Here is a 19,073-nt window from a genome sequence, read left to right as displayed (position 1 = left end):
CCTCAGCGGCTTTGATCACGTTAGCACGGCTTTTGTGTGGTTTTATAGGGAGGGAGGACGAAGGAGAAATTGTTCTAGCTAAAGGAATCTTGCCATCAAAATGTGAGGAAACCTAGTTATTTGACTAAGCAAAAAACCACTGAGTGATTTGTAACGGAAGAATAAAATGAACTCGCTGTGTCTCCAGAGGTCTGCAATATGATCTTCAGAAAAGGTAGCTTGCCAATTTAATTGAGGTAGGAGTTATTTAATTTTTTTATATACAGGTATAGTTTTCAATAAAACTACATATGCCTATAATAGTGCAATGGCAGATGTGTCTCGATTATTAGAGGTGGGCTCTGGGGAATATATACAATGGATCTTGAAATCCGTAAGCAGCTGTTTGGAAGGGAGGGGTGGAACGTTGCAACACACACACATGTTCCTTAAGTGCAGTAATGTTTTGTTATTTTACTGCAGGTGTATTACAGAGATGAAATTTAATAACTTATTGTATACAATGCCAATAAAACGGGGATTCTTTGCCCTGACGTTCACGAACAAAGTACAAACGAGAAGCGGTCCGGAGCGCGGCGGCTCCGTGCCTCGGTTCACGCCTTCCCCGTCCGCAGCCGCGATGCGGCTTTTCTGGTGTTTCCTGGGAAAAGGTGGGCAGGCCGTGGGACGGGAAGAAAGCAAACCAGCCCCAAAGTGCTCTGCGAGATACTGGACAAGGCGTTCCTGGTGAAATTCGAGAAAACCAAGAGCATGTGAGCGCACGGGGCTGCCGCGGTTTTTCCTGTTATAGTCGCTCTTTAGCGGCTTAAATCAGAAGCCTCATTTCAGAATACGCATTAGTCTCAATCTCATGCTGAATGAAGCACTGAAGAAGGACCTTTTAAAAGTACGTATCAGATAAAAAGATAATCCCTCCTGTTTTGTTTTGGTTTCCCTTGCTGGACTCCTTTTCACATAATTAGAGACGTTGCAACAATTCAATAACTGCCAGCAGAAGGAAGTCCCAGCGCTTCTGGGAGAAAAGAGAAAACGGGCAATAGCGGTTTCTGTGCATCCCCGCTCGGCGCTGGGCGAGGATTTCCATCCTCCGGGCAGCGGGCTCAGCTCATCCATGTGCACTTTGCTTTCCCTTGCGCTCATCTGCAGCTTTCCCAGCAAGATTTCTACACAAACTGCTGCTCGTTTGAACGGAGGCTGCAAAAAGCCCAAGTTTCACGTCATGCCCGTGTCACTCTGGTTGCCCTTTCCCCTTCCCGTGGTATCGTGAATCGGGCTGGTGTGTACGATCTCAGTCTGGGCAAAGTTTATTATGTTTCGGTAGCGGTTGTGTTTTATTAAAAACAAAGGAAAAAAATAATAGCTGGCTGAGCTTGCGTAACTCCACTAGGTTTTACCTTAACACTTCATTCCAGAGTCAGCTTTAGCAGGGGGATGGTTCCAGCTGGCCTCCAAGAGTAGTACTTGAACATCAAGTAAATCACTACATCCAAAACCAACATTTAGACTCGCTCTCTGAAAGACTTAGTAGTAAAAACAAGTCATCTCAGGATTTGGGGATTTTGCTTTAAGTTAAAACACCTTAAAACCTAAGTATCTGTTACTAGGCATTTGCCAAAAGGCATAATCCAAATTTTCAAAGAACTGTCTAATTTATTCCCACATACGATCTCGTGCGTTGCCTTGGAAATGGATGGTGTATATCTCCTGGCCATCGAGCTCATTTGACAGCTCTGGTTATTCGTTGTTTTTTTGAATCAAGCATTGCTCAGGGAAGCGCAATAGCTCGGGATTCCTCAGCGTCGCCGATCGGTGGATGCCCACTCGCGCCAGCAGCACGCGTTACCATCACTTTAATCAGAGTATTTTGCGTAGCCAGGTCCTCTTGCACGAAGGAACACCGGAGTTCTCCACACACCGTAGAACGAACACAGCCGCTCGTTTTCAGCTGTTACTGGGCAAGCGAAGGCGGGTGATCCGGAGCCGATGGTCCCTCCGGAGCCACCACGCTCAAACCGCTTCTCGTTTCCACACCCCTGCACCAAATCACGTCCTCCCGCTCCTTCTGCCTTCCCCTCCTTCCAGCGCCGATCTCCGTGACGCTCTTTGAATAATGAAGCAGATTCCTTGCTCTTCATCACCACGTGCAGGCCCTCACTTACAACCTGAGTATCCAACCAGTAATACAGACTAACACACCAAACCAGAATAAAGTTATGAGAAATCAAGTAGGTGTGGGTTTTTTTTTAATACTACTGCCTTGTTAATCTCCCCCAAAACCAGCACAATATACATATAAAAACCTGATCTTTGGGGAAACAATAAGTAGCACAGAATTAAGAGAACATGCAAAATCCTGACTGCGCTGGATGAAACGAGATTTTTGTCATTAGCTTCAATGAAGCCAGTTTTTCAAAAGTGTCTTGACAACAACTTGGGTACATGTTTCTTAGACGACTCCTCTCTAATGGAATTAAATGGTTCCCAAGATGCGCTTTCCTCCATTCCCACCGTAATCGGTGTTGTATTTGCGGTGGTTTTCAGTGAGAGCCCAAGTGGGCCCGAGGCTCGGAAATAAAAATCACCTCTTAGAAAACGTGTGGCTGCGTATCTGGCCTCTCACGGCGCGGCTGGAACCTCCCACCGGCGCTGCTGCTTGGCTGCAGAGAGCTCGTTGGGTTTTTCCCTACCCCAAGATTAATAGGTAGCAAGTTCAATATCGTTAGGTATTTAGTTTTCCTTAATTGTTCCAGGAACTCATCTACAGAGAGCGATGCATCACATCTGGAGGTAGCAATTTACCTTGCAGATATCAACAAAATCCGCACGTTCCTCCTGGGCTTTGGAAAAAGGAGCTCGGATCGCTGGGGCTGCGGGACGCTCCACCACCCGCAACGGCACCGCCGAGGCTTCCCCTGGAATTCGCTGAGTTTTCGACAATAGCTCCTGTCTAGATAAGCTCATCTTCCTTAATACGTGCGAAAGCACATCCTAGAAATCCTGCAATAGGCTTGTGGCTTTTTATTTTCTTTTAAGCCTGAAGGTTCATACTCGTTAATAATTTGGTGGATCCTGACAGTTCTGCAGCCTGGAAAACAGGGAACAGATGGTCCAGCCTCGGCATTAAGCATTATTCCTTCTGAACCTTTCAGGAATTCGAGAGATTCTTATCTTAGAAATATTTTTTCTCCTTCCTGTCTGGGCACTGGTCATTTGCTTCGTCCACTTTTCCATTACACTTCAAGAAAGTGGATGCACGTGGCAGAAAGAGCGACCCTATTCCATGGATTGGAATTCTCACTATTCGCACTTTTTTGGTAATATTTTCCTAATATTTCTCAAATTTTCACGGATCAAGCCACAGAAAAGGCGAGTGGGTCGGAAGAGTTTGCTCCATTGACCCCACACAACCCTAGAGCGCTGGGGATCCATCCCAAGAGCTGTGACTGTCCCGCCAGAATTGGTCCACCAAAATGTAAAAAATGATTGCTCGTGGCTATTGTTCAGGCAGAAAATGCACAAACTCTCGCACTACAACCCCAGCCAGCGGCTGCTTTACTGGAATAAAGAAATACATCTTCTCCACTGCCCGGCCGGACCGTGTCCTCGGCACAGCAAAGTGCTGCAGCCAAGGATGCTAAAAACAAGCTGTAATTATCTGTTGATGGCAAACTCTCCTCTCGAGCCGCTCGCTGCAGCTCCGCGGGCGTCCCCAGCCCCGCTGCGACGCACGGACCGTGCCGGGGTTAACGCCACGCGCGACTCGGAAACAACCCCTAACTTAGCGTGCGATGAGACCGTTCCAACACGGGCAGAGCGAAAGGAAAACGGAGAGCAAAAGGCGGCACAGAAAGGCGTCTGCAGCCGCAGAGCTGCGGAGGGGACGGGTCTCGCCCTCGCTCGGGTGCTGTGACACGCTGGGGACAACATGGGGACAATACGGGGACAATATCCCCAGCGCTGTGCAGGCACTGGGGACCGGAACACATCCTGCAACCTCCTAACGACAGCGAGCTAAAGCTTGCTTGTTTTTAAAGCAACAAGGACTAGCTAGAAATGGCTCCCTAAATTAATTAAGAGCTACTATGGCTGCTTTGGATCAGGTGAAGGCAGTTACACGTGTTATCTTCTGGACTTACCTGCTCTGGTTATCACGGTTTGGTTTTTTTCTTATTTCCTGGCAGATTTGAACACCATAAAGCTTTGAATATTAAGAAGGCTATTAAATTCTTTCAATAGTTCTCCAAAGTGTGAAGCTACTGCACTTAGAAAAAGGAAAAGAAACCTAGCACTCTTCAAGAACAAAATGAATTTAAGCACATGATTAATATTGCTACTGAAATTAAAAAGAACGTGTCTTTTAAAAAAATCAATTGTCTTGAAACAAAGCACAGACTTTTGGCTATTGATAGTATTTTTAGACTCCGACTTTCTCCGGAGACTTAAAAGTATGCAAATGCAAAGTGCAGAGAGGCGCACGCACACACGCTATACCTTTGTATTACATTGGCATTTTATTATTTCATTAAACTACTCTTATTTTTCTAGCTCACGCATGCTTCCCCTTGAGACGGCTTTGCTGTTAGCCTGCTGGCCTTGACTTCCAGCCAAAAACAATCCAGAAACAAAAAGGGACAACAAATCATATTTTCACAGACATTTTTATCCCTCAATACAACCTTGTTTTCACACAACATCATACCGACTCGACGAAAACCGGAATTTACGGCAGTGGCCACCCGAGGCTGGGGGCTGACAGGAGCTCCGCGATGTGGGCAGCGGTGTGGGCACGGCCCCAGTCCTTCCCGGTCAGGTCGAGCCCGGCGCCAACGGCCTCCAGCAACCGTGTCCTGGCTCGAAGGGCCTTAAAACGCGCGTTCGCAAAGAAAGCGCGGCTCTGAGAAACGCGTGTCCGCTCAGGACGGGGCCTGGCCCCGCGATGCACAACTCGAAGGACAAACCTCATTTCTCAGAGTATTTACCACAACCCCGCCGCTGAGGAGACTGTCGCTTACCTGGTGGCAACCTTGCAAATTCGAATCTCTTCCATAGGATGAGTAGGACCCCCTTTCTGTTTTACCTGTTAAAAAAAAAAAAAAAAGATATGTATAACGGATATAAGCAGATATATATATATATAGCTTCTCCGAGCACTTTCTATGAGTGCTGGGCTCCAGATCCCCATCCTTCCCGGGAGCAAATTCCCCCCGGAGGAAGGCGGGGATGGGATTTACACCCGGGACACAGGCACCGGGAATTCAGCGCTCGCTCCTGAACGGGGCCCAACAACCGCCGAGAAGCTCTGCCAGCCCTAACCACCCTTTTTTTCCCCTCCTTCTTTCCCAGGAAGCCTTTAACACTCAGCTCCAGCAGCCTGACTTGCAGTACCGGTTACAGTTCTGCCATATTTACAAAGGAAAAGAAAGGTTCTTTCAGGTTTGAATGGGCAGACTCGAGCGAAATCAAGAAGGGAAGAGGTGGTTTCTGCAAAGCATTAAGCCATGGCTGAGCAGCACCGCACCACGTGCTCCCGAGACAAAGAGCAGTCAAGAGGGCTGATACAAAACATATTGACACTAAAAGACCACCCTTTGCCGAGGAGAAGCATGGGGGGAGGCATTATCTAACGAAACAGCCAAAGAACACGGGAAAAACCACTCATAAAATCCAAGTTTTTCTTGTAGGCTGGCTGCCCTCGGACGTACGGCACCACGGCAGTGACGATATCCCCCGGCCCGCGCGATTCGGGTCCCTCCCGCGCCCCCGTTCCCTGCAGAACCCGCGGCCAGGCGGATCGTTACACAAAGGATGATGGAGGTAACGTTAATCGTTCCCAAATGGCTGGGGCCACACGGACTCCACAAGCCTTCCCTTTAATACGCAGCTCCGAGGTCTGATCGCCGTTCGGAGGTATTATTGATAAAGTTTGACCATCGTGAGTGGTTTGGAATAAAACAATCACCTTTCCCCCCGTAACGATTTAAGGCTCCGGGGCTGGTTTTTGTTGCTCAGTTGTTTTTGTTGCTTTGCACATCGTTACTTCTACATGGGAACCTCCAAAATTTATTCGCGATTCATAGGCCGACTGCACACGTGCTAACTTTGGAAAGCGCTGCTATCTGGTTATACGCAAACGACGATCACCCACCCCGCAGCCCCCCTGGCCTTCCGAGTACCGGAGGCCTTGGCAGAAATAAGTCGAGACTGAAACGCCGGCGAAATTTTCCCCGCGAAATCTCCGAGTCCAGCGCCGAGGTCTGGACACAAAATGCCTCGCTGGCGCGGCTGGAGCTCCGTGTGCTGCTTCCCATCGCCCCAAGAGGGCCCGAAAGTCGAGGCGAATAACAAGCGGCGAGGCCGGGGAAAAAAAAAACCCAACCGGCGAGGCAGGGCCGAGGGGAACCGAGCACAAGCAGCCGCACGAGGCACTCGGAAGGCGCCTCCGGCTGCTGCCTGGGTACCCGTAATCTTCTTTTCTATCGTATCAGACACAGGCAGCCTCATCTTAATTTCAGTTGTTAAAAAATATTTATCCAGATACAAAAATAAACCCACTGCAAATTACAAGTTGTCAGGGTTAAAATCTACTTCTATTTGTGTGGGGGAGGATAAGAGAACAGCATAGACATGAATCATTCTCAGTAATTTGAGTGTTTCCATGACATCAATGGGCACTCGTCCAGGACTCTGTCGAAGTCTGCGAGGTACCAAAGCGGCACAGCAGCCAGCAGGAGATTGACTTCTTTTCTGGTTGTTTTTTTTTTTAGGATTATGCTCCTTGTAAAGATTTCATCTCTAGCATCCACTTTTACCACCAAACAGATAGCTTTGGAGATCACGGGTAAACGCGTTTCATTCTGATAGTGCAAGCCTTTCACTTTATTACGGTTTTGTTGTTGTTGTTCCCACATACAGCCAGAAATCTGCCTTCTCGATTAAGAAGAAATAACCAAAATTGATGAAAAAGTCAAGAAACCGTTAAAAAGATACACACACGAAGATTTTCACTATGGACTGTAATTATGAAATTATCATACTTTTTGTAATGACATTTCAATTTTTTTTTTTTTGGGGGGGGGGGAATCTTTTGTATAAACTGTCCATTTAAAATTAGCTACAGTCTTGATGTTGATTTTCTGCTTAAAATTCACTGGCACATTTGTTTCAGATAATAAAATTTGCAAGAGTGCTGATAATATGCAAGAGTAGGCTCTTTAAGCAACTATTTGTCCTCACAAACACAAAAGCTTCTCCGGAATTTCTACGTTTACTGTACATTATGCATCATTTTCAGTCACTCGAACACCCCAGCCTGTACTGTGCATTTCCGAGGTTTGCAAGAGCTAAAGATTCGCTCTTTTTTTTTTTAATGTTTTAAAAAAGAGAGCGTCTCCAGCGATGTAGACACCCGACGCATTCACTGCGGAATTTTCGAGACAACCCTCTAGTACTAGAATGCGGCAGCCGCTGCGGATATTTTTTGGCACAAAGACAATGGTGGCAGTGCCAAGCCCCATGGCTAAAACTACTCAAAAGAGGCATAAGGGTAGCATTAATCGTTCGAGTCTTTTACTGCATGGAGTACTGTTGTCCATATTTTAAAACCTAAAAGTACCCGTTAGTAATATTTGTTGTAAGCCAGGGGGAAAAAAAAAAAAAAAAAAAAAAAAAAAGAAGAAAAAAGAAGAAAGAAAAAAAACGGGAGAGCCTGAAATAGAGATGAATAACAAATCTTGTCAGACATCTGATTAATTTTTTTCTACCTAGAGGACCAAATGCTAAAATGTGCCATTTGTTACCGGCACTGCGAACACACAACACGATCTATACCCTTCCGTGGCTTTATGATCTGACAATTGAAACAAAGCTCCATGGAAGACGTTGACCTACAAAGGCTGGGGAATAACTTCCAAACACGCGCTTGTTCCTTGGGTAAGGCAGCAAAAGCACCTCCATTGCCATCGGAGGCAAGAACTTAGCGTGTGTGTAAATACATCTATATATTTTCAATTAATTGACACAGTGCATGCCAATCAAAGGAGAGACAAAGGAAGAACTACATGCAGCTCCCGTTGTCTGACAAACACTGAATCTCAAGTCTCTGCTCTCTAAATACCTCTAGAAAAAAACCACTAAATACTTCACTAAACTAAACCCATCGCTTCGGAAGTATTTTGTTCGCATTTTTGTTGAACCGCGGCAAATAAAAGCAGCATAGGATTGCCAGTCAATCAATAAAGAAGCCACTTGCCTTTCCACGGTGCACTTTGAAAAAATTAATCAAATTAAGTAGAAAATTTAAGCAAGTTCGAGAGCACAAAGCCCCGGGAGCCGGGGCACCTTGGGTGCTGGTGGGCAGAACGAGAGGCACGAGGCACCTCTCCCATCTGCACAGAAAAGGAAGCGAAGCTATTTCTATAAATGTCTTCAATTCAACGTTTACATCCATTTCGTGTTCGACATATTTTTTGAGAGAGGGGTCGGACCAGAATATTCTAATTCAGGTTTCCGCTGCCCTACATTCGGGGTTTAGCTCTTGGTTAGACTCAAGAAGGGAAACTTGTCCGGGGGAAAAAAAAAAAAAAGCAATTGTATTAGGGATTGGAATTTTAATGGCTGCAAATTTCGGTCGGTTCAGGTCTGTAATTTTGCTTAAACCTATTTATTTTATCAGTGCATTTCTGGCATTTCTGAAAATTGCTGGCTGTTGCCTCTGATGTCCAGCGTCCCGAACGCACGCGATTCCCCTCGGGAAAGGCCAGTTCCGGGGACTCGGGCGCGGGAGGCAGAGCAGGGCGAGGGACATGGCGCTGGCCACGCTCTGAGCACCCAGCGACCGGCTGGACTTCCCAGCTCCACCTCGGGCCGTACAGAACGAACACATCGTGTCATCGGCCGCAGCAGGGCTTATTTGCACTGCGAGAAGAATCGTGGAATAGTTTCCTTCTGCCTTCATCTGGAGTTCTTGCATTCAACGTTTTGTTGTGCTCGTTTGAGTTTGGTTGCAAGAGAAAAGGAGGATTCGAGGGGGGTCTCCCAACATGGGACCTGCTGATGCTGACAGCCAGATTATCAGTATTGCTGGATTTTCCCTCAGAGATCTGAAAATCTGGCTCATTTCAGCAGATAAATCAAGCTAAAAGTTGTACATGATTATACATTATTCGAGGAAAAACCTCACAGAAATAAATGAGTGAACACTATATATATCCTATAGCTACGATACACCCTGTGCCCTCCACGGACAGGCTTGCTGCCTTCTTGCCCTCGACAGAACAGATCATCTGCCCACATTTTCATCTTGATTTTATCAGAACTTTGGAATACTCAGTCCTTTAAAAGAGGAGGAGGGGGGGAAAAAAAAAAAAAAAAAAAAAAGAAGGAAAAACAGAAAAGGAAAAATGGTGTTAGCATTCAATGCAATTTTTTGGACTCCTCCCGGAAGGCTGTAAATCTGAGCGCCGGCCCTGGCGAACAGCTGGCGGGGGGCTCGGCCGCTCGGCCCCTTTGTGTGACAGCTGCCTCTGCAGGGACGGGCAGGGACGGGCAGGGACGGGCTGGGACAGGCAGGAATGGGCTGGGAATAGGCAGGGACGGGCAGGGACAGGCAGGGACGGGCTGGGAATAGGCAGGGACGGGCAGGGACGGGCAGGAATGGGCTGGGAATAGGCAGGGACAGGCAGGGACAGGCAGGGACGGGCTGGGACAGGCAGGGACGGGCTGGGACAGGCAGGAATGGGCTGGGAATAGGCAGGGACGGGCAGGGACAGGCAGGGACGGGCTGGGACAGGCAGGAATGGGCAGGAACAGGCTGGGAATAGGCAGGGACAGGCAGGAACGGGCTGGGACAGGCAGGAATGGGCAGGAACAGGCTGGGAATAGGCAGGAACGGGCAGGGACAGGCAGGGATGGGCTGGGACAGGCTGGGAATAGGCAGGGACAGCCAGGAATGGGCTGGGACAGGCAGGAATGGGCAGGGACAGGCAGGAATGGGCTGGGAATAGGCAGGGATGGGCAGGGATGGGCAGGAACAGGCTGGGAATAAGCAGGGACGAGCAGGGACAGGCAGGAACGGGCTGGGAATAGGCAGGAACGGGCAGGGACGGGCAGGGACGGGCAGGGACAGGCAGGAATGGGCTGGGACGGGTTGGGAATAGGCAGGAATGGGCAGGGACAGGCAGGAATGGGCTGGGAATAGCCAGGAACGGGCAGGGACAGGCAGGGACAGGCAGGGACGGGCTGGGAATAGGCAGGAACGGGCTGGGAGGGTTGGGGTGCCCCACGGGCAGGGGAACAAGGGACACTGGGTGGTGACACCAGGTGTCCGGCTGCGATTTCTCCTCTTCCACCATTAAACCCGCAGCGAGTTGCATGTCCGGGAATAACCCGCGGGGGCTTGACCGGGTTGCGCAGCCGCGCTCCTCCAACAGCAGCACTTACCGGTATGGGACCTACAGTCAAAATACCCTATTTATTTCCGCGAGGTTTTGGACGGCGTATTTTACATCACAAAGAATCTCATCCGACGGTAATGGAAGTATCATGTTAATGAGCTATTTCTGCTTTGTGCTATATGTGAAGTACAGACAATAAGGAAGAAATCTAATAGATTTTAAGCAAAGTTTGTGCAATAATGTTCACAAAATAGTACAAATGACACGGCATCTGATCCAGGCAAAGTCCACAGACTAGATACAAAGCTAAGCGAAGGTATTAAGCCCAATACTTGAAGGGCATGGCACCCCAAGACGTAGCACGGTGCTAGGGGAAAGATCTTTCTGACACGAAAGAGGATTTGTGCACTGGTGTGCAGTAAACAGTAATGGTTCTTGAAGAGACGTTATGATGCCAGAGCAAGCATCGTTACAAAGGCAGATTTTTTTTTTTCTTAAACGGTACCATCAAAATGCAAAGAAAATTAAGTCCTAAAACCTGTGCTAAAATAAAGCTGCAGAGCTGCCTTGAACAACCTAAAAGGAGGAGATTCAGAGCAAAAGGGACACGTCACCACCGACTCGCTCACGCTCAAACGGGCAACGTTAATTCCCAAACACCCCGAACTACTCCCTAACACACACGTGTATATGTGGCTATACGTATATACATCCCGCACAGGCAGTTGCTCCATGAAAACACCAGCCCAGCTTTTTGCTCGCTGATCTCAGCTCATGCAACGTTGGACCCAAACCAAAAGACTGAGGCAAATTGCTCCATCTATTTCTGTAATCTGCCAAATAATAGCATCTATTGCAGGGCAGGATGTGATTTCTCTGTTTGCGTGCTTTTAAAAGAAAATAGCTGCGGCAAAACCGTTCTGGAACCTATGAGAATGCAAAGAGAGAATATCAAAGACCGTATTCTACCAGATTCACGGTAAAGGGTCCCTCGTCCTCGACTAGTCCCACCAAAATCGACCAGATTGTGAAGATTATCACAATATCCCTTGAAAGGAAGGTTGGACACTGATAGCTGGGGATGCTGCAGACACGTTACAGGACGGACTGGGGCTCATCCAGTCCCAACAAGTTCGCTGCACCCTTTGCAACAGGTTTTTTTGCTGCGCCCTTTGCAACAGGTTTTCAGCACCTTGCAGTGAATGAGGACACGCAGGTGCTGCCGTTTCGTAGCCGTCGCTGCAGTTGTGCAACCCATAAACAATACTGCGGACAAGGAACATTAATGAGCTTAATATCAAGTGCATGCGCTAATTGAGACCAGAATAATAAAGTTTCATAATTAAATTAGGTATTTAAACACAGCCACTGTTTATTTCAATGCCGTCTGAAGAAATTCCGCTCAGCGAGTTGCAGAAAGCTCAGACGCCAGGCACCGAGCCCCAGAACCGCCCAGGAGGAACATTCATGGGAGACAATTCTTCATTAGACTGAAGATGCATCTGACTTCACAAACATCTTCAGTTTCCTTTCCTTTTCATGTGTGCACGGAATTTCAGTCTGGAGGAAATAATTATGATCATCTCAGCCTGAACACCTGTATCAGTCTCTGGAAATAGACATATTTATTTTGGAGAGAAACAAAAACTCTAAGAAAACTCGTTCGCCGTGTTTTACTCTTCTCATTCTTGGAACATATAATAGTCCTAAAATGGGCGGGGGCTGAAGACGGGCATCGGAGAACACACGCAAAAAATGAAAATCAAAAGCATTATCTAATACTAGAGAATCCGAACGATAAAAAGAGGCAACATTTTCATAAAGATACGAGACCAAACCAAGTTGTAATAATACTCCGGACCTAGAAGCAATATATAAGAACTGAATGTAAAGCACTGGATATTGTTTTATCCTACATAAGCCTCATGGGGCTATTTGAAATTGAAATACACTGCAGGGTGATCCCTCGTCATTTGTTCAGGAGATCTTTATCGTCTGTCTGCAAACCTGCCTTTTCACTCCGGCCTGAGCACAGAATCACTTTCAAACACGTCACATAAAGAGCTAAGGCCATGAAAGAGGCGGAATGGAAAGAGGCGGAATGGAAAGAGGCCGACCAACCTTCCCCCAGCGCAAGCCCGGGCTCTAAGCCTGGCTCTGTAACCCCCATCCGCTCGCGGTTAATAAACGGCTCCCAAACCAAACCCCGAGCCGCGGGCGCGCTGAAGAGATCAACCGCCCTACGGCCCCGGCCGGGACCAGATCTCGCCTCGGCACTCAATTAAACACTCAATCACACATTTCTACAGAAATGCTACTGATTTGGAATACTGGTCAGTACAGAAAAATAAAAATAAAAAAGCTAAGCCTTTATTTTTGTTCTCATTTTGATGTTTTAAAAGCAATGGATTGGATAATTTGGGTTAGCTGAGCAGACAAAACAAATGACAAGTGAATGGCACAACATCAGGACCGCCGTGGTAAATACACTGTAACACTCTGAAATCCCCAACAGTCTCCAATCGGCAATATCCAGCAGAGGGCATGCAGACCCTAATCAGATTTTTACACTTGAGAACTGACATTTCCTAAACATTTCGGGAACAAACAATTTGGGTTGAGAAAGACACCCGGGCATGTTGGTTCCTATGCTGGGAAAAAATAATGTCCTTGAGAGAGGGATTTCCCACCTCTACCAGCTCGTGATTTTCCTTTTGCTGCCAAACGCAAAGACAATAACCCTCGTTAAAAAAAAATAAAACCGACCATTCCTAAAAACAAACTTCACACCTGAAAGGAACGCTACAGTGAAGAGCAAAATCCAGATGGATTTACAAATATTTTATTCTCTAGAGGTGAAATATCGTCTGTATTAACATTAAATAAAACTGAGCATCGTTAGCGGGGCCAGATTTTTATCCTAGATTCGTTAATTACTCCACAGCACAGGACAGCTTTATTACTTATCAATATTTTATTGGGTTTTATTATACTTAAGTGAGAGGAAATTTTTAAAAAACCCCTGACCGAGGGAAGAATTTGTCATTTCTCATGTTTGCTTCAGAACTGACTGGTTTGAGCCTATATTACAGAAAATCTGGACTGTCCAGCTGTGCTTTAGGGTCCTCAGTGGCGGGTCCTGGTGCCCCGGCGGGACCAACGCACCCGAGAACCTCCCGGCGCCTCTTCCACCGTCAAACGATGCCGGGAGTTAATTACCACCGCCCGCCTATGCAATTGATGGCTCCCAACCTGAGAGGAACAGCTATTTGGGTTCCCCATCAGATAACCTCTATTTTTTTTCAGTGCCAGTAGCCCTGGGAGACGAACTTAATTTCCAAGGTGTGCGAGGCAGGCGGCTTCGGTTACATGTAGGTCACACTAAATAACGCTCATGCCGCGGCCAGCGCGAGCTGCCGCCGCTGCCTAACTTGAAATGACAAGTCTTTATTATTCCTAAGCACTTGATTCTGAAACATTTGCACAATCTGTTAAGTCCAGACAAATTTAAATGGTTCTGACGTGCAGCCTGCTAGGGTCAGTGGCAGGGATAATGCCTCTTTACGTGGGGAAAATTTTGTGGCATATAGGTCACTCTCTTAAGGGGAATCAACCGCGTGTCTCCTCTTTGCATTTCCACCACAATCCTTCATCCCGCAGCCTGGAGCTGAGAGTGAAATGCAAGAAAGGAGCCGAACGCTCAAAGCAAAAATCTGCTTCCAGGACAATCCATTATATCTGACAAGTTAAATGTTCCATGGTAGACCATATGGCATCGGAGCAGGGCCGACGATGGAAGCGGGAAACTCAGCAAATGCATCACAATTAAGGAGTTTGACTATAGACTTTACTTTGATTTACTTCATTTTTTATTAAATTTTGGATATTGTAGTCTCTCCATTTTCGCGGAGCCCCTCCAAAGCCTCTACCTGATCTACCAAGCTAGCAGAAAAGGTGGTTCGCCAAAGTTATCTTCTCCAAAATCCGATTGCCTTAGTGACTTTCAACAATACTCCTGGCAAATTTGCTAAGTGCAGGTTATTTCTATTAACTAGCGTAAATGTTATTAGCACTTTGTTAGAGACCGAAGAAAAAGCAAAGCTGACAAAAAGAAGAAAACAGCCCAAAATCCCCGTCCCCAAAGCCCTGGGGAGGAGTTCTCAATAGAAGCGTCTGAAAGATCTTCCCGTCTTCGCCTTCTTTTGAGGAGCCCAAATCTCAGCCCAATTCCTCCTCCGAAGGAATCCCAGTGAGCAGCTGGACCGGGAAGCCGCGTGAACGGGGAACAGTGGCTGTGCCGCACCCACAGAGACCGATCTCGAGCGGCACCAATAACAAATGGGCCAACCAGAAGAAAAACCATGGAAATGAAGTTCATGCGGTGAAGTTCCTAAATAATTCGGAAACGCGGTGCTGAAAACAGCAACTCGTCTTTCCAGAACTCCTTGCAGAGCCCGTGCAAGAGGAGAGCAGGAATTCTACACGCCGGCCCAATACCGCGTGGGTTTGTTGTCGCTCCGAAACGCATGCTGCAGAAGTAACCGCGTAACCATTTTTGGGCAATGCCCTAGGGTCACGATGCAAAAATAAAGTAGGGAAGCACAGCTCCAGCCTTATTTAGGCGTTTACATCCAGTCTCCAGGCAGGAGTGAATCCCAGCCGGCGGCACTGGGGGCACTGGGAGCTGCTGGGGTCCAGCTCACCCAGACGAGCCTCTTACTGGGCTCTGGAACCGGGAACCTCTTAAGCACTTTTTTGTAAAAAAATCTAATTTTGACCAACGTTGCCCCCTGGAAGGGTCCATCCCAGTGCTGGGAGCCGGGAACAGGGAGTGCACCCTCAGTGCGCCCGGGCTCAACCTGTGTCTGTCCAAGCCCCAAATAATATCTTGTCACCACTTCATTATTCAGTAGGCTTGTAATATCATTTTTTTCCAGTATTGAATTATCTTTTCTAGTATTTTTCTAGTATTACATTTTTCTAGTATTACATTTTTCTAGTATTACGTTTTTCTAGTATTACTTTGTTATTCTTTGTAAGACAGCGTTTTTACATTACTTTAAACACATTATCATTCTTTCTATATTTTTTTGTGAAACCACTATGGGTTTTGCTACCAAAGGTTAAAGCAGAAAAACTGAAAAAAATGTTTTAAAATTTTTGAAAATCTGTAAGTAAATCAAGAGTTCCTGGGCAGAGGGGGCAGGTGAAGGCGCCGCCAGAACAAAGACCCTCATGAAATGAGTGCGGAAAAGGAGTCGGATCCCTTCCCCCGGATCTGAAATTTATTATTGATTTAGCACTGAGTACTGCAGGCACCGAACAAAGGCCCCTGTGATTAGGAATGCACGCTTCTGTGGCACGTGCTCTCGTTTTGCTCTCGTTTTAAAAGGGTATTTCCCCCCTAGGATCCCGCATGTTAAAAGGACATCAACTTCTTCCAAAGTCACACATCTTTCAAAGGAGTCTGTAGGATTTCAGGTGACGGTCAGAGGCGACAGGGACATCGCAGGGGTGGTTCCTTGGGGCTGTCACAGCGGGTATCGGAGCTGCAATTCACCACGGGGCGCAGGATTTTCCCGTTTTGGGGCAATTCCCCATTTGTCGGGAATTCCCGCTCCGATTCCCAGGCGCCCTGGGTGCCGTTCTCAACTACCCGTTGTTGAGTTGGGCACATCCCAAAGCGATAATGGCTCTTTAAAGCGCTCCCGGCACCGGCGAGCCGCGGGCTGCGGATGGCTGTTTGCTGTAACACGGCTCTGCAGGACAAACCCACCCCGATATTCTACCCGCCAGGACTCCTGCTTGGCTATCGACAGCACCGCGCGCCGAGGGGAGCGTGGAAAGGGAAACGCAGATAAATTCACGCCAGCAAAACAAAGCAAAACCAGGCAGATAGTTGGGCTTTGTAGATTCCGCTACTAAATCCCGATCAACGTTTTCATTACTAATTAAAACGCCCATATGGTAAAACACCACCTGATCCAAGGCGCTTTTAAGTACGGCGATTGTCAGCGCTGAACTTCTGCGTTTCGTTAGCAAATGTGAAATTTTGGCCTGGATTTATTTTCGAATGCACTGTTCCCTGAGTTATTAACGAAAGAGAGTAAAAACTTCAGCAACGTATTTATTTTCCCTATATCGACGTGTTTAAAAAGAATGGAAAAGCAAAGTTTAAAAAAAACCCAGCGGGACTATTCTTTGCCGTCTTATAGAAAAGTTAAATACAGCGGATACAAAATTTAACGCAGCTCAAAGTCAGTCCAAGCACAAGCCCCGCATGGTGGTGATGTCCCAAATGCCCCAAGGCAGCCACCTCACCTGGACACGAGGCCACGCGGGTGCAAATTTGAAAGATTTAGGGTTTAGAGAAGAAAACCACCACTCTCGTAGCTCCTTCCGTGGGTCAGAAGTCATTCTGAATTGTTACTCTACTGAAATAATATTCTCCAGAAAATTTCCTCAGAAAGGTGCTGGTAGACTTAACACAGAGAGGCCGGGTGCCACTGTCACCTGTCAAACAGCCAGGCAGAATAAATTCCCCAAACAATTTATTTCTGCCACCTAAAAGCCTTTAACACGGCGCTGGTATTTCTTGGGAGCAGGAACAACTCCTGGTTCACCCCAGACCTTCCACTTTCCGCCGTAGCAACCGCAGCAAATATCGCTACCTCTGACGCTACGTTATTAGCGAGTTTGCTTTTCATTCCCAGGTGGATTGTTACTGCAATGAGAACATTCTGAAAAAGTAAAATTCCAATTGCTGGGGCATTTTTTTAAGGTAAACCAGAAGCGCCAATGAAGTGAGGATCTGCCGGGGGCTGGAGGAACACGAGCATCTTTCCCAGGACATGGGCTGATTTCCCAGAAAACAGACCAAATGCTGCACGCGTTTCTGGAATTAAAGCATAAAATACCCTGGTTTAATGACGACATTTATTTTCTAGAGAAATCAAGGAGATACCGAACTGGGTGAGGTTTTTTGGATAAACCCCCAAATTAGAAGGCTAAGGAGACACTCTGATCCCCTTGATTTTCAGCCTTTACCTGGGTTTGAAAAAGCCTGGGATAAATTCTTCTCCAAGGTCCCTGGAAACCCACAGTTTATTTCTTCTAATCCAGTAAATTATTTTCCCCCCCCGCTTGGAAACAGTGGCTAATTTCAGATGCGTCACTTTAGGGCCTGATTTTCAGCAGAATGAAGTATTCCCAACTCAAAAGGAAGGTTACGAGAGCCCTCTGGGTTCCCCAGCCAGCTCAAGCACCCTGGCATTTTATATGATCAAATAAACGCATCTAAAAGTCCATTCAAGATCCCATTGCTCTCCATTCACTGTAAATTAAAAAAAAAAAAAAATAATAATATTTTATTCACCTCCCTCCTGAGGAAAAACGTACAAACAAGGTGTCTATGATGATTTATTTTTTAGTAGCTTGGATACCAAGGGGTCCCTGGCCCTCCCCAGGGCCACCTCCAAGTCCTTACTAATGCCAATGAGCTCCACCAGCAGTTCAGATCGTTACGACCAGTATCACACCAGTATCACACCAGTACACCCAGGTCCTGCTGGACACGGCACAATAATGGGCTGAAAAGGGACCCTCGTTTTAAGAACGAATCGGGAAAAAAAGGTGCAGGCGGAAGCTTTGATGCTCTGGGTATCTGTGCAACACAAATCTGTCTCCCAATAGTTCTCTAAACAACAGCATTTACAAACACCAACAGTCATTAAAAGATGCTCTTTTTAAAACTAGAGGTTGTTTTTTTCGTTTTGTTTTGTTTTGGTTTTTTTAAGCGAATGTTGAACTTCTAAAATTAAAAAGTTATGTGTCTTAACAATCGAATGCGGCTTTAGCTTACTCTATCACCTCCTCATTTACACTTTTTAAAAAACGGCCAAGGATTTCATATGACGGCGTTTCGACGATGCCGGGAAAGTTTCTCCAGTCTCAGAGTTTTCGCTGAGCCTGAAAACACAGAGTTTGGGGGGGGGAAAAAAAGAACGAACCAATCACAGCAGGAATCTCTTTAAAAGGAAACACAAAAAGAAACACCATCTTGAACAGTCTCTCAGCAATAGTTGTACCGTATATAAAGGAAATAAAAAGCTCTCTGAAATGCAAGAATGAACCTATCTATTCAGATTGCTTACAGGTGACATTACACCATCTGCTTGGGCAGTTTGCCCGTACAAAAGGAAACCACTCCGAAAGAGTCAAACCTGATGCATTTGAAAGAAATGGTTATGCAAAAAACCACAAATGACTTTATAGAGAAGTACAAACGAAGTTACGCAGCACCGAGCCGCAAAAAACTTCTTAAAAATCTGACGATCTGCGCAAAACCGATGCTTGAACGGGTGGCGGGCACGGAAACGAGGTGATTTCCCGGGCTGGGATGCTCTGGAGCAGAACACTCGGCGTCCCCCGCGTCCCTGCACGGGGACATGTCCTGCCCGGCAGTAGGTGGACAGACACGAGCCCAGCGTGGGGAATGGCCTGTGCCACCCCCGGCCCCAGAACGGCCCCCGTGCGCCGCTGCTGCTCCCCGAAGCCGCGGCTGGAACCCGCGGCCGGCGCCGCTGCCAGCGGAGCTGCTGGGCCAGCACCGTTCACTAGGTAAGGCCGGGAGACAACAGACCACGGAAGACGCCCCGTTTTCTGCGAGTTTATTAGGACGCG

The 19,073-nt window shown here is 47.1% G+C and overlaps 1 protein-coding gene across 16 annotated transcripts in view; it reads right to left on the bottom strand.

Annotated features, from left to right (window-relative positions):
* The window catches only part of TCF4 (transcription factor 4), a 189,771-nt gene that overhangs the window by 90,635 nt on the left and 80,063 nt on the right, over positions 1–19,073 (bottom strand). For all 16 annotated transcript variants that reach the window (XM_065657689.1, XM_065657693.1, XM_065657692.1 and 13 more), the window contains one exon: positions 5,013–5,077. In XM_065657689.1, coding sequence (XP_065513761.1) covers positions 5,013–5,077 — 65 coding nt within the window. The remainder of the gene's footprint in view (positions 1–5,012; positions 5,078–19,073) is intronic.

This window comes from Caloenas nicobarica, chromosome Z (assembly GCF_036013445.1).
Source record: "Caloenas nicobarica isolate bCalNic1 chromosome Z, bCalNic1.hap1, whole genome shotgun sequence".
NCBI lineage: Eukaryota > Metazoa > Chordata > Aves > Columbiformes > Columbidae > Caloenas > Caloenas nicobarica.
Note: the sequence above shows the minus strand (reverse complement) of the source record. Positions and strands in the feature narration are given on the sequence as shown.